A 16104-nucleotide genomic window follows, 5' to 3' on the forward strand; every position below is an offset into this window, starting at 1 on the left:
GTGATATCTTACTATGACCCGCCAGTGGTACACGCCGTCCAATGGGACATCCAAGTGTGAGTTACTGGTGGTGCGCGTCGGCGTGAACGTGTTAAACGTGCTTTATATGTTTTTGCATTTGATCGGTATCATTAATTTCCTTTGATTTAATTTTTTTTTAATATTATTTCTAATTGTTCCTTTACATTGCACATTATTCGCTTGAATCACGTTGAATCTTGATATTTTTATTGTGACTTTTACAGTATTTTATAAAAAGCTCTGCTTAGACTACGACACTTTTCACCCGGCACAATTCTCCGGGATGGTTCGACCCTCTGAAGTGGTGAAAACAGTCCACCCACTGTCTATGCTCAAGGATCCTCGTGAGAAAAGTTGTCGTCGCGGAGAAACGACATGGGTGGTGATACTTGGTTTCCTGGCCCTTGCACTCAGTCAATTTTCATGTCGACTCATTCTTTTTCGTCAATAGTAAATTTGTTAAGACACAAAATTACATTCTTACACTCTCATCTTTCGGAGAAAATTGTATCTAATATTATGATTTTTAATTTGCAACAAATCAGTTTTTATCCCCAATTAAAGTAACACCATGGTGATAGAAAAATAAAAATATTCCCGAAGAACACAAGGCGGTCTGTCTGGTAACCACGTGCTGCTCCATTTTGCCCCTTCCATTGGCGGAGGGGCGGTCACGTTCTCGCGTGGGACGCAGGGCAACAAAGGAAGGAAAAGAGGAAATTGTTTGGTTTGAATACAGTTTAAGGCCCAATCAAAACAGAGACCCGTTGCCAGAGAAAAGATATCGGTTTCCTTAAAGGATGCCGCAAAACGTGTCCACCTACGCGGCACGCACCCCCGAAACATAAAATCGAGAAAAAGAATTTCAAAAAGGAATACGCGAACAAGTACAATTACAACAATGCCTGATGTTTAACCAGAAAAGATGTAAAAAAACAAATTTTATAATTATAGGAAATATACCTCAGAAATTATAATAAACAGAGATTAAAACAAATTTTTTCCGGTTTTGTATAATGAAGCTTTTTGATTGTCAAGGGTTAAATATTTAATTGAATCTAATTTGTGCACAATATTTCAATGTAAATATACAATAAGCTCCATAGCTCCATCGTTCGAACTCGATGACGCTCGTTGCATATTGCACAGGTGCGCAGGAAAAGGGAACAGCACTGGCAGGGAGCGTAGGGCCGAAGCCGCGACAGGAACGTAGGGTTCGTAACGCGCACCCACGGGATCAGCGGTATAAAATTACGGTATCGTGTAAACAAAGAATATCGTCGGCGCGTCTGATGGCCGCTTGGGTGGCCGTCAGGGCCTCACGTGTTCTCCACAAGCAGCGAGACTCTAACTTCGGTAGCGACGAGCTTGCCGGATCTACGATGATCTCCGATAAACGAAGATTCGCGAGCGGGTGCGCGAACCGAAGACCGTAAACACACTTCTGGCTGATGTCTGTTCAGTTTTCGCGATGGCCGATAAGGTGAGAGACCGAGTTTCGCAGTTGATTCGGTAGTTTGATCAATCTAACAAGTCAAGACATTTAATTAAAGTTTCATTCACCGATTCTTTGTGGTAGCTAAATTAGAAATTTTTGCAGAATTTTCTTCTTCGTTAAGTTTCATTTAAAATAGCTTTTCTTAACATTTCGTAGAAGACTTTTAAATTCCAAAAACTGATTAATAATTAGTAATAAATATTACGATAAGAACTTACATTTAGAATGTATTACTGAAATAAATGACTGTCCTTATCAACTTTTCACGTGATCGAATCATCCATTTAACACAGTGCAAAAGAGGGGTTTCTTTTCTAACTCGTCTAATTGTTGGGATACGAAATTCCAAAAGAGATGATTGCGATCTTTAAATATGTTTTTCTCATTCCTTCGACATGAACGAAAGCCGTTAAAGAAAATATGCTTAAAAAATGATTGGATTAATCGTTTCCTACGAGTCTGGTATATTCTTCTGCGTCTATCGCAAGATCAAACAGAAAAGTCATCAATTAAACTCCGCGGCAAGTGGTTGAAAAGAAAAATCCAAAGCCCGAAATCCTCGCGGCGTCCGCGGCCGGATCGCATAGAATTAAAATGGCCACCGCGCGGCGGATGTAAACAGACCAGAGAGTCCGTAGCGCGCACGTGAGACCGGGCGGCCGCAATGTCTGGTTCCGGTCTGCGGTTTTCCGACGGGAACACGTGCGACCGAAACGGGTTTTCTTCGGGTGGTCCCCGTCGCCCGTTTTATCTTAAAAAAACGATCGGGAACTGTCGCGATTCGCCGGAGAAGTCCCTTTCGTATACAGACGAACAGGACAAAGGGGCCATACGCGCACCGGAAGGGTTATTTTCATTCCGGCGCAGATAATGATCATTTTCTACTCGCAATAAACACGAAACACTGATAAGACGAACGTCCAAATGTGGAAGATACGTTTTTCATCGCGATTTTCTTACTCGTTTACGAGCGAATTGATTTTTTTTTATCATGAGGACCACTCGAGGCTGTCGTCGAAAATGTTAAGGGAGAACTTTCAATGCAGTGAAATAGTAAACATTGCAATTATCTTTGCAAACAAATAGAACATACTAATAAAACGAAAGTACTAATATGAAAGATACGTTTTTCTTCACGAATTTCTTACTCGTCTAGGGTCTAATTAATTTTTCTTTTACTTCAAAGACTACTTTAGGCTGTCGCAGAAAATGTTAAGCTAGAATTTTGGAGGCAGGAAAGTAGTAAACGTTATCTTGTTTCCGATTGTCTTTACAGGCGAATAGAACAGACTGGTAAAATGAACGTACTAATATGAAAGGTACGTTTTTCCTAGTGACTTTATTCCCCGTCTGTAGACCAATTGATTTTTTTACCACAAGCACCACTCGAGGCTGTCGCGGAAAACGTCACGGTGGAACTTTGTAAGTAGTAAAATAGTAAACACTAGCCGGGCGCCGCTATCTCCGTGGGGTGGTCCGTTAAGAGAAAGGACGAGCCACTTTAAATTCAATCCTTAAGGCACGAGGTTCGCTGGCTAAGTATCCTGGAAGACCAACGAGTACCGTGTAATGTCCCTGGACCTCGAAAGCTCTCGACCAGCCCCAAGCCACCATTTTTTAATTTCCTCTGAAGTGGCTGATCGTAAAATTGAGGATTTATTAGGACACTAATAGAAATACATTAGGTGATTGAAGTTGAGGGATAACGAATAAATGATTGTTCTAGATTGCGAATAAGCCAAATTTTATAAAGATCTTGCTAAACATCTATTTACGACGATGACAACATGAATATTTGTTTGAAGAAATACACTTTCGTCGAATAATTTCTTGAATTTTCTTGATTAGAATGCAAGAGCATGTGGAGAGAAAATCTGAGCGACAGTCAGCGAAGATAGGAGCGCCCGTTGCAGGGATCCAGCCCGAAGGCAAAGACAAGATGGCCGTGACGCTTCTCTTTCGTCGGATCGTTCCCAGTAATGCAAACAAACTCCTTGAGAATTCATGGTCTAGAGAGCACACGGTCGACAATATCGCTGGACGAAGGTTGGAGGACATTAAATAATGTCCCCTATTCCAAGATTTCAGTGTCCTAATTAGGGAAATTATGAAAATGTCGCGACCACTCCAATAATCGTACTTTCATTCAAAGTGGAAGGGAATATTTGTTTGTCTGAAACTCTGAAGCGTAAGAAGTGTTATAATTTGATATTTGAACAATTTCTGAACTAAATTATTTTTTGTGACTAAATTTCGGGGTTGTAAAAGTAGGTAGGTATTTTCGCAATATATAAATTTAGATTCTCCAACTATCAACATAACATTTAAATCTATGTCAGCGCTCAAATAAACCAAATTGCATAATAAACTGCCTAATGTCTTTACTTCAACATTAATGTCCTATTCAAATCATTTAACTCATATTTTGTAAGTTAGGCCCCGAAAATTTTATTTTGCCTAAGTTACCAGACCTTGAAATTTACTAATGAAAGTTAAATGCTTCATATAACAGAAAAGCGCATTAAGTACAAAGAATGTGTGTGAAAAGATTGTGTGTAACAGATAATAAAGGAAAGAAAAATCGGTTTCCCGTGATTTATAGGAACGATAATGTTGAATAAGAAAACGTCGAATTATAAATGAGCGAAGGATAGTTAACCGTTGCTCGATTCGGCCGAAAGATTTCTCGGAATTTCTGCCGACGAAGTCCTCGACGCAGAAACGTTAGGGCGTGAATCGAGTCTTTCGGCGATCATAATAAAATCGAGGCTCTCGATAAGCTTTGGTTCTCATTCTTTCAGGCGTTGTAAATTGACACCGTGTCACGTGCTTGGAGAGGTAAACATTTCGCTTCAATTGACTGCGATCAACGAGTTAATCGACTGTTCGTTAGGACACGGTCACGGTTGATGGAGAACACAGCGATAAGGAGACGAAGAAAATTCGTAGGAAAAAAAGTAACGTCATCCTATTTATTTATAGCCTTTAATAAAGCAGCTATTATAATAGCGATTCTATTCTCAATTAATTCGTCAGCATCCTCAGAAATATTATTTCGGAGTATCTAAAGAATCGAGAAATTTTTGGAGTATTATGAATACAAATTTTTATTTCTAAAATTGAATTCGTATTTAACTTATTTTTAACTCGATTTGTGGATTATTGTGGTAATTAAATTGTGAATTTTATGAATTTATAATATTGAAAATGGCGTAAAATTTATTAAAAAAAGTATTTCAATCTAATTTCAAATAATAGATTATTTATGATGTTATTTCAGTTGTTCAAGCACAAGCGATTAAATTGGAAAAATATTAAAAATGCGTGAGTAATGTTTTCATTAGAAAAATGAGAGCGTACAAAGATTTAAATATTCGAAGAGTGCACGATCAAGAAAAATAAACACGGTGTGAGTGATATTCAGCAAGAAGCTGGTATCATGACTAAAATTTCCCGAAAATTGGGACTAATTTCAGGATAATCGATGATGCGGCAAAAATTCAGAGAGAAGAACGAAAAGGAGGGGCGGTTCTATTCTCGGGCGGAGCATATACCCAACGTCTCGTTGGCCAACAGGTGGACCAATCGGTTCATGGAGCTTTTTTGTTCATGTCTACTGGCAAGTATCCCGAAATTGTGAAACTCACTTGCGTTTGCTCCTAAGTAATTGCTTCCGACGACATTGTATTCATTCAGCGAATATGTTCTATAATAAAACGCAGTGATTTGTGCTGCGATTCTAAACGTGTAAACTTTAACGTAGAATGCAGTGTTTGGAAGCTGTAAACATGATACTTGAAGAAATCTTGCATCTATGTTAATTACATAATGAATTAATATTGATACAGAGGTAGTTGTGTATACCATAAAACTAAAACAGTATGTTTTGTAAAATAGAATTAGTACTATTGAATAATTTGAATTTAAAAATGAAAGAATTGTAAATTTCATCGTATAGTTGTAGACATAGCTTAAGTATTTAAGTTTCATTTAATCCTACGAGTGTATGGAAGTAAATAATACTCAAAAATCGGGAATATAGTCTATGATCAAGAACCATGAATTGATGATTCTGCTCCAAAATCAACACCGTTAAAACTACTGCATTGACAACAAAACCAGTACCATCAGTAAAACAGATAACGTTAAACATCTCTTAAACATAATAATCAACTCTAAATTCCTGTTAAACCCAACCTCACATTTATTCATTCTGTATCGGAGTACCGGCGACAAAACACGCAAGAAGATAACAAGCAATAACCCTCGCATTCTAATCAACCATAAAACAAACACACGAAACTAGAAACCAAACAGAAGACGTAAACCGCGAAGCAACAATCCGACGGAAGGGACCGCACCCCGATGAACTAAATATCATCATCATCGCAACATCTCAATCCAGTGATCGCCGGCCGAAAAACAATCAAGAATCCGTAACAATGAAAACGAGAAACGTTATGTAATCTTTATCATCCCTCATCTCGTGTCCTCATTTTCGTCCTGCCGTCCTTACCCGGGCGTGACGCCGCTCTACCAGACGGTCTCCATTGGCGATCACCACTGGCTGCAGTCTCATTTATCGGGCGCCAGCCAATGAACGTTCAGTTTCCACCCACACGGTCGCCACACCCATCAGGGGGAAACAGAGCTGCGTCGTGACGGCATGACGCACGTCATCGGGACGCGTTAAGCTTCCACCGGGCTCGGAGCCGATCCCGAGGTCCAGTCATCCGAAAACACTTAGCGGCGCATCAGCGCAACGTCCACGGCCGACTGCGGCAAGTCTAAATAATTGACCCCACCGTGCGCCGGACCGTGCAAACAATTTACATCGGGCACACGTAAATAACGACCACCGCTTCCTCGTCATTGTGATTACGACAAGAACGCGTGGCCGCCCCGCGAATCCTTGGTCAATACGCGCGAGTAGCATACAATCGGCTAACACTTTGAATTTCGGGTAACAGTGATACGATTCGTAAGATTCTAAAAGTACCCTGATCTTTTTGTGGATATTTCCCTTGGACCTGGTGTGGACTTACTAGATTTAAAAAAGACTCATTGGACTCGGTGTAGACTAACTGGACTTGTAAATTTACTGGACTCGGTGTGGATTCATTGGACACCGCGTAGAATTGCTAGACTCTGTGTAGATTCATTAGACCCTTCTTCCTTGTAAGAAGTCTGTTGACTAATAACGTTGACTCCACTTTTCCCTGTGAAGTGCATATAGTTATAGTCCTAAAGGATCCAAGGTCCTAGAATGTCTGTAAGAGCGTGACGAACAACAGGCTCCATGGACCAGAGAGTGATCGTTCCGTCGACACCTCGCGGCGCCGCTGAGACCACCGCGAGGATCATCATGAAGAACGAATCGGACACTGCCTTACACTTGCAGGACCAGTCCTCCATCACCCACCCGAATTCATCCGCGGTTGTCCCTAGGACCAGTCTATCGATCACCAGCAGCTTGAATCAGGAGCAGAGTCTGGACTCGCTGATCTGCAACCCGTCCAGCACGGAGCTGCCCAGGAAACCGGGCGCGCGTCGCCAGGAGAAACCGCCATATTCGTACATCGCGCTAATCGTGATGGCGATCCAGTCAAGTCCTGGAAAGAGGCTAACGTTGTCGGAGATATATTCGTTTCTGCAACAACGATTTCCATTCTTCCGGGGCACATATCAAGGATGGAAGAACTCCGTCCGTCATAATCTCAGTCTGAACGAGTGTTTCATTAAGCTGCCGAAAGGATTAGGCAGACCAGGCAAAGGACACTACTGGACGATAGATCCTTCGACGGAGTACATGTTCGAGGAAGGAGGTTTCCGGAGACGACCTCGGGGCTTCCGTCGCAAATGCCAGGCTCTAAAGCCTCAGTACCCTCAGTACTTCTCCGGAAGTGGACCAGTAGGTGTCCAGGCACCTGGATACGAGAACCTGGCACCTGGAGGTATGGAGTACGCAAATGGATACCAGAACCAGTATCAGAATTATCAGGAGTACGCGATGTACGCTCCTGGCGCCGCGGTTTCCGCTGACTGGGCTTACCCGGAGGCGAGCTACAAGACACCCCCTATCGCGGAAGTGACTTACAAGACGACGGAAGTCACTTACAAAACCGGGGAGCCGTCGGTTTACAGGAACGGGGAGCTCGTCGCTTTCAAGAGCGAGCCCGGTTATCCCAGGAGCCAGGATCAACTGACCTACAGAGCTGCTGAGGGATTCTCGGTGAAGGATCACCAGCAACATCATTCAGAGACGGCATACAAGGACAACGAGGCCATGATGGCTTACAAGTGCCAGTCGAATCCTGCGGCCACTTCGCAAACAACTGGCCAGGACTATTACGCGGGTTACGGGCTTGGGGTCAACAATGTCGCCGGTAACGTGAACGCTGCTATTCAAGGGATGCCGGAAACCGGGAACAGCAGCCCCGTAGGGAACGTTAGCTCGACGCATAGCGGTTGTCAGACACCTGTAACGGATAACGGTGAGTACTTTGTTGACTGTGTGTAGTTGAATTTTTAGTACGACTGGTGACTGAGCTTTTATGGGTGTATTAAAACAGTAAGTTTCTATTCTAAATTGATAAATCGATAAGAATAATTAAAACACTGTCTCTTCCACGAATAGACTTGAGTAAACTTTTAAACTTGAGAGTATATTTAAAATATTTGAAGTATGTTTTGTGAAAAATTAGTTAGTGGAAGTTGGAGTTTCGCAGTATTCGCAGACATTGATCTGTCGACGCGATTCCCGAGTCCATCTCCGGACGGAGGACAACAATGACAATTCTTGACACTCGATGGGGCCATCTGGAAAACCGGAGACGGTTTATGAGCTTCGAGGCGCCGGATAACGAAACTGGCGGATTCTCGTTCACAAACTGTCTCGACACGATTTACATTCATTTGGCCGTACCTCGTGTTGAAATTCTTCTAACTACAATATTCATCTTTCTTGCATTAATTAACTTGATTTCGTGTTGCGTGAATTTATAATGTCAATTATTCATTGAAGGGATGAAAAGTAAGTTTTAAGAAATGATTATAAATATATCAAACAACATTCGGTGCCCTTTGTAGCAAGTGAAAGTCAACATGATTTCTGTTTAATAATAAGGGACGAGGGCACTCTTCGCGCGAGCCGACAGACACGAAATCACCGTGGTTGACAGGACCTATTAGTCCGGGGTGACATTCCTGTCACGCCCCACGCGAGAAGTCGTAATTCGTAACTGGTAACTGAACACGTGTAACGCGGCGCGACACGAAGTCCCTGACGCGTTTCCCCGTCAGATTAATTTAGCGTGGCCACCCCCGTTTCCACGGGGCGGCAATTAAATGCTCGTTAAACACCTCCCGACGTTGTAAAACGCTCGAGCGCACCATCAATTTCGAACAATTTGTCTCGATCTTCAAACAAACGAATAACTTACTGTTTTCTATTTCCATTTATTTAATTTTCTTCTTATTAACTCTGACATTATTTGTAAATGGTGCAGAAACTAAAGTTGCAAACTTATTATGCCTAAAGTGAGTTTACATGTTGATGGTCTTTAAGTTAGGATCGATAGAAATTTTCATAGAATTTGATTATTTTCTATATCTTTAAATGCTGAATGTATGTAATAGGTAGTAATAATGATTGTTTGCAAAGGAAAAGGCATGGAAACACGTTCAAGCTCGAAATTCAGGAATTAAAATTCTGGAGTAAAAACATTGGTAACTATAGGTCGTAACGTAGTTTCGTTTATGAATGAACCAACACCATGAATGCAACAACATACTACAATCGCCGGGCGATAAACAAATGATCAGGAGGAACGAAAATACACGTTTTTTTGTATCGGTTACCGGTAGTCGCGTGCTAGCAAGTGAGGTCTCGAATCGCTTATCGCCTAAACATTTACAAGTGGCGTAAACAAGATGGTTCTTTAATCTAAGTACATCGACCGTGCCACCTCAAACATTAGCCCGTTCGTTTATTAAACCTCTCCGCAGAACCAGTTTTGATCCGCAGATCCCGGTTCCAAAGAAGTTTTATGACAGTGAAGTATACGTTGAGAACTGTTTACAATATTAATGAAATATTCATTGGAATAATATCTAATACAGTTAGTAATTTGATAAATATTAATAGTCAAGATCCTTCAATTCATATGAACACATACAACAAATTTTCCATTGTCTGAATTTTTTTACAATATTTCTAATTATTTTAAAAAATATAAAAATATTATCATTCAGTTGTTGGCAATTTCAAAATCAATATTGAAACGAAGCAATTGAAATACTGAGACCTGTATACCTTTTAATGCCAGCCATATTGAATTTCCGCTGTGAAGTTTACGCAAACCAAACTATTTAAAATTACTCTATTTAAAAATTATTCTCTCTTTAAAAACCTTTCTTCATTCATACATAAAGATCTAAACTTTTAACAATTCCCGAAGTAAAAGAAAAACAAATTAAGTCTTCATCCAAGGTACTTCAAAGTACCATTTTCATTCAGCTACGTCAAAAAGTCCATATACTTATTAATCATTATAGAATCACTAATTCCAAAGAAGTTTCCTGTAAGCGCGTCGATTACTTAAAAATTCACGCAGAATCGGCTAGCGATTCGATAAACGAGATCAAGAGACAAGTGCGCAACGACTGTTCCGAAAAGGGCGTCGTGTGTGGTCCCAATGGCAGTGCTGTCAGTCAAATTCTCTCCCCGGACGGCTCCACAATCCTCCGCACTCCTCCGCGAGATCCCGAAAGTTTCCCGGGCGATCGGCTCGCGCAAATTCTTTTTTCCCTCTTTCTCTGTGTTCCTTTTGTCTCGTTTTTGTTTCGAACTGCCGGCGCGTTCTCGAAACCGTCGTCGAAAGGGAACGGTAGAGAATATCTGTGCACACGCGCGCGCACGCACTAACAACGATCCCCATAGTCGCGAGTAGAGCGCGATCGCTCCAGAAATACATCCCGGGAACCTGTATAGAAAAAGAGAAAGAGGAAAATCCGGGGGCCTACCGAGGAGGCGCCTGCAGATTGATCTCGTTTACACTTTACTGACTTGTACCGGTGAAGAGTGCCGGAAAAGGGGGATGGTGGGGTGGGCGATGGCGGACGGAAAGGGCGCGTGGGTGGCGGCGTTTATCCCCTTGCCCGAATCTGCCGGTGTATCGAGGTGGAGACGCTATGGATTGTACTTGTAACGAGAGCGGCTTGAATGGGGACGATCCGTCGACGTAATGGATCGACGATTCCATGGTGTCGCGGGTATTCTTTTAACCCTTTAGTTCCCGGTAGCGTCGCCTCGAAACCACATATTTTGATATCAGTGAACTGCGAAGCTGTGGACTAGTCGTGAAATCACTAGTATAATATTGCTATAATAATTGCCTTCACGTCATTATTATTATTATTACTAGCATCTTTTTACAAGAATACTTATTTTTGTTAAAATGATAAGTTACTTAACGTGCATTGTGAAAATAAACGTATTTTCCCGAAATTTTCTTATTTTGGACCTAATGGTTAAGGGTTGCGTAGATCTGAAAATAAGGGCTGTCACTATTGTTTGGAAGTATAGAGTGTTGGCTTTAATTGCTGAGTACTTCATTAAAAGGTTTCTGCAAAGTGAATATCAATTCTAGTAAGGAATAATCGTTTCTTGATTACTTTTGGGTTGCTTTATATTCTGTTGAAGATTAAAGTAGACGAGTAGTTTCTTATTTCTTAGTTCCGCTGTTGAGTTTTGAATCTTTGGTTCATTTACCTGGGTCTAGAACTTGTGATTCAAACGTTGCAAACTGAGTGTCTATTGAGCGACATCAGGTAATATTTCTATAGTTGTTGGAATTGTCTAAATTGTGTGAAATTGAGCAAACGTTGTTACTGTACATTTGAATCGTACGTTGCTAGAAAACGGAGTGACCAGTGGCGCGACAAGATGCCGCAGAAAAACGAATTAGAGCGGGAAAGGCAGACAGAGAAGGGAGGATGGCGTCGAGACACGAGTGAAGTGGTCACTTGAAGAAGAACTGCTCGAGAGCTGCCGGGGTTTCAGATTTATCGTACCTATACAAGGACCTATTTCGTATCGTAAGATACTTCTGTTGCTTTTTCTTCTTTTTCTATGGGTCGCGTCCGTGCGTGTGGTCCACGGTGAAATTTCTGAAAAATTTATCAGTTCAAGGACGCGCTACTTGAACGCAGATACTTTGACTCAAGCAGAGCCTCCTCGGTATTCGCATTACAATTAGATTTTACAATGATACGCAGCTTGCAAAGAGAAGAAACAGGATATGATAGCATTAACTCCCTTACCAAGAATGAATGAACGATGAACTATAAAATCGTTTGCAAATAAATTTACTGTCAATGATTCGTGTTTTACAACCCGTTCAAACACAATAAAACTAAAAGATTTATCAAACAGCGATAAAGTATCCATTTGTTTCATTCTCAGTTCAATAAACCCCTCCACTTGTTTACAGGGTCGTTTTTCAATCATAAAAGCTTGTAGAGACCATATCAAGAATTTTATCCACTTTAAAAAATTGAACGAGGAAAATCTTTCGCACCTAGCAATTATACCTGTAGTCTCAGCAAGATTATAAAACACGTTAACCACAATAACGAATAGCAATCTCCAACAAAAATTCTCCTTCAGGAATTTCAGGAAGAAGATCTTTTGATGATGATACAATGAAGACTTCGCTAGGCTAATCAGAGGATGTCCATTTTACTTTGTTCCAGGGATAAAGATGCAATGTTCCAACTCGAACTCGACCAGCTCCGGGGGTGGACTGATCGACCGGAAACCGTCGTCCTACTTCGGCCACCCCGCAGGATCGGTGACTTTGAGCTCGTTGAGCTCCCTAGGCTCGCTGAACCTGAGCAACTTCGGCGGCCTGAGCATATCGAACATACCTGGCTCGAACATCCATCACGGAACGACGACGCCGTCGTCGGCTATGTACTACGATCAGATCAAGTACAGCATGTGAACGCGCGTGTCGAGGGTTGTGAATCCGGAAGGACAGAACGTACTATGGTGAAAGCTAGTGTGTCGGACTTTCGGGGACAGTGAGACGAAACGGAGTCTGACCAGAAACTGAAGCAACTGCGGGCACACCAGTGTTCCTTCTTTCTGCGAGGAAAGCAGAGTCCGTTGAAAAAAGAAATATCGGTTAGTGCAATGCGAATGGAGAAGCTTTGTTCTAGGAATATTCTATGAATCTCCTCTAGCCTGCGGATCTGTATGCAGTTTCTTTGATTTCCTAGAGTATTTTATAAGTCGATTGAACAAATTATTACCGTATGAATAAAGGGAAAATGTTTTCACCCTTTTGCCAATGCAAACATTTTTTTCTGAGTGTTGTTCTTTTTTAACGTAGAAATTCGCAGTCTAGTTGTTACAGATATTCCTATTGCGATGGTATCGAAATGACCTAATAATTAACACGAAAATCGCGTCAACTATATTAATTAATATTCTCTTAATCTCTTGAGGGGCATTTATAATGGGGAAGATATAATACGAATTTCCTCGCGGAGAGAATGCTGCTGTTTGGCTAGCTACATCCTGAATCGATCTCTATTATACGAAAGAAAGCGTGTATAATGTATAAGTTGTAAAAAAACGAGAAGGGAATAGACGAAACGTTTTATTTATATTTATAGTGAACTATGAATGTTGTTAATTTAAGCCGCGGAATAGATACTGTACAATTAAAACGTTCTTTAGTAAAAAAGAAAACGAATGGACATTTGTTGCATCAATGGCGTTCACGTTCTTCACCCTTCATACTGACGATTGGACCGCGGCGGTTTATGCAACACGAAAATAAATATAACACTCAATGACGTCAAGATCGTTCTACGGTGACGACAAACAACTTGCTGATACCGGAAGTTCTTCTCGCGTCTTATTTCTCATTCACGAAGTAATTCCACGAATTCATCTCGGTCATCGAGCAGCTTGGAGCTTAGCGTAATCTCATGTAGCGGAATCATGCTTCCTGTCAGATATAAAAAGTAGTTTTCTCTATGTCTAGCAACTTAAAAATATTATTTACACTATATAGATAAAATACCTATCATTTAGCAGATACTTAAACACTTGGGAATTTAAAAGCTTCCAAAGAATTAGAAATACTCTCTGAATTTTTACTACCCTGAACTCTGAGAACGCCAAAGAGCTGCTCTAGATCTCCGGAAACACCAATCACTATTTTCTTTAAAAAGATTTCCTTGTCTCAACAATTTTTTAATGAGTATAACGCTTTACGACTCTGAGAGCGTACAACTGTACATTCTCGGTCTTTTCAGATTTTTTCAGCGCTCAAGAAAAAAGGAAATAAAAAGGTCCGAGGTTCCAGGACACTGGTAGCTCTAGATCCTCCGGCAGGAGGTTATAAAGAAGATAATACCCACCGTCAATGATATGCTACCGGGTTAGTGTGGAACAGGGTTCTTTCTATTGGAACAGCTTGTTGCCTGGTCCCCGTCATAAAAATGAACTCGTTGGAGGCTCTTCCTGGCCGGGATCTTATTTGAGCAATATGGAGCTCCATCGGACATTCGGTCACGTGTTCAAATAGCGTCGGGCTCCTTTCCGAAACGTTTCTATAGATCACGTGTCGCACCTTTTCGCGGAAACGCCGACCCAATAATTGATCCTGTCACGTCTCGAAATAGTCAGCGACACTCGATCCAGATCGCATTATCGCGGTCAAGGAGGAGACACAAGGTTGACGCTTAGAAAGGTTCAAGAAATATTCAAGAAGCATCAGTCCTTTGCATTTTGAATAGACCAATATTAAACTGGTTGCAATCCTGATTAAAAAATTCGAAAACTGTGATTATTAATTGGAATACGATCTTTAAGTTTAAAGTTTATAGAGTCAAGATATGTTGGAGTAAAATATTTTAGCATTTTTGCGTATCCTCAGCTGATCATTACTTGTAGAACAAATTTAAAACATTTGTTTAACTCGTGTAAGAAGAAATTATACGCAAAATATTATTAACGCAATTAATCGTCGGTTCTTGCACTCGTTTTGTTGTACTTAAGTGCAAATCACATTATACAATATAAAAGGAGCTTTGTCCCGTTCTATTGGTGTTGCGGTATCTACCGATAATTTCGTTGAATCGGTTCACAGAATCAAAAGGCGCGATTGCTTATGTAATAAATTAGAGAACAGTACGCGAGATGGCAGATCGCATGTGGTGTCGGCTTACACGAAGCAGATTAATCATCGACATTAATTTCGCGCTCGGATTAAGCCTGCTTGCACCATGCAATGAAACGTTATTTATTTAAGTGTAACATTGGCTTGCTCAAACGAAAAACTATGAAGCAGTACAGGACAGTTTTTAAATATCCAAATAGTGTAATTCACCATCAACGTTGTTACTGAATTGTAAAATTTCTTTGCAACGGTATATTTTCAGTGGCAATCAATTAATACCATCAATAACGCCAATGTTTATAGGCATATTTTATTTTGTTTTAAGAACCGGTTGCTTTGTCGATTTTCATCAAGATCACGTGATCTGGGTACTAAATTTGTACGAAAACGAGCTATCCCTCGAGCGAGTTGTCTGGAACGCGCGTAAACCAGACGACGAATATGCACGAGGTGCAAGAGGAGTCACTCAATGACGCCGTTGACAGGCTATCCGCTGTGCTCCGCCGGGCCTGCGTTTCTGCGATACTTTTCCCGAGCTAGATCGTTAATTCTACGAATCCTGGATGATATTCGTTTAACCTACTCATCATTACATCAGAAACTACTAAAATAATTGTTCAATGATTCAAATGTAAAATACGTCTGAATCACGCAAGATGATTGTTAATAGATTCCTAGTACCTGAAAATCAAAGCTAAATCTTCCTCCTCAACTTCAATTAATTCATCGTACGTAAGTCGCGTCCACTTGTAGCAATCTTGAATAATCCACTTCTACCAAATCAAAGTTCCAGACAAATAATGATCCTTGAACCGTGACGCAAGATAGTTAACCTGAAAGATAAGTGAACGAGGGGATTAGTGATTTTTGGAATTGTCACCAGAAGCTTATAAAACCGTTTGGATCCAATAAATTAGGAAATAATACCGATGATCATTTTATGCAAATTTATACTTACATGAATTTTTAAAGTAGCGATCCGGGGAATTTGGAAGACTGCATTATCTCAAGGCGCGATCGTAGTGAAGCGATCGCGGTTAAAGAGGAAACGAGAGAGAGAGAGATAGAGAGACAGAGAGAGAGGGGGTGGGAAAGAGAAAACAAGAGCGAAGGGTGAACAAGATGAAGAGAAAGGGTGGGGCAGTTGCGGGAGGAAGGGGTTCGCTCTAAAATAATAAACTGGTCGACGCGTTGCGGGACTAGACATAGTCGGAACAAACGGTTCACGCGATTTACACTGCACAGACGCGAAGATAAAAAGCCTGGTCTTAAATCACCGTTATTAAAAAGGAAGCGATCGTTTGGAACGAATGACGTATGAACTATCGTTAATCGTCTAATGTGATCAATTGAAATTTCGATCTCCATAAAATAAAATGAAATTCCTAG

At 41.0% G+C, this 16104-nt stretch overlaps 1 protein-coding gene across 1 annotated transcript; it reads left to right on the forward strand.

Moving 5' to 3' along the window:
- The first annotated feature begins 6256 nt into the window (after nucleotides 1-6256).
- LOC116433120 (uncharacterized) lies at nucleotides 6257-13227 on the forward strand. The gene is made up of 2 exons (XM_031990879.1): nucleotides 6257-8013; nucleotides 12275-13227. The coding sequence occupies exons 1-2, from the start codon at nucleotides 6819-6821 to the stop codon at nucleotides 12523-12525; spliced, it is 1446 nt and encodes a 481-aa protein (XP_031846739.1). The 5' UTR covers nucleotides 6257-6818; the 3' UTR covers nucleotides 12526-13227.
- The last annotated feature ends 2877 nt before the right edge of the window (nucleotides 13228-16104 follow it).

This window comes from Nomia melanderi, chromosome 7, assembly GCF_051020985.1.
Source record: "Nomia melanderi isolate GNS246 chromosome 7, iyNomMela1, whole genome shotgun sequence".
Lineage (NCBI taxonomy): Eukaryota > Metazoa > Arthropoda > Insecta > Hymenoptera > Halictidae > Nomia > Nomia melanderi.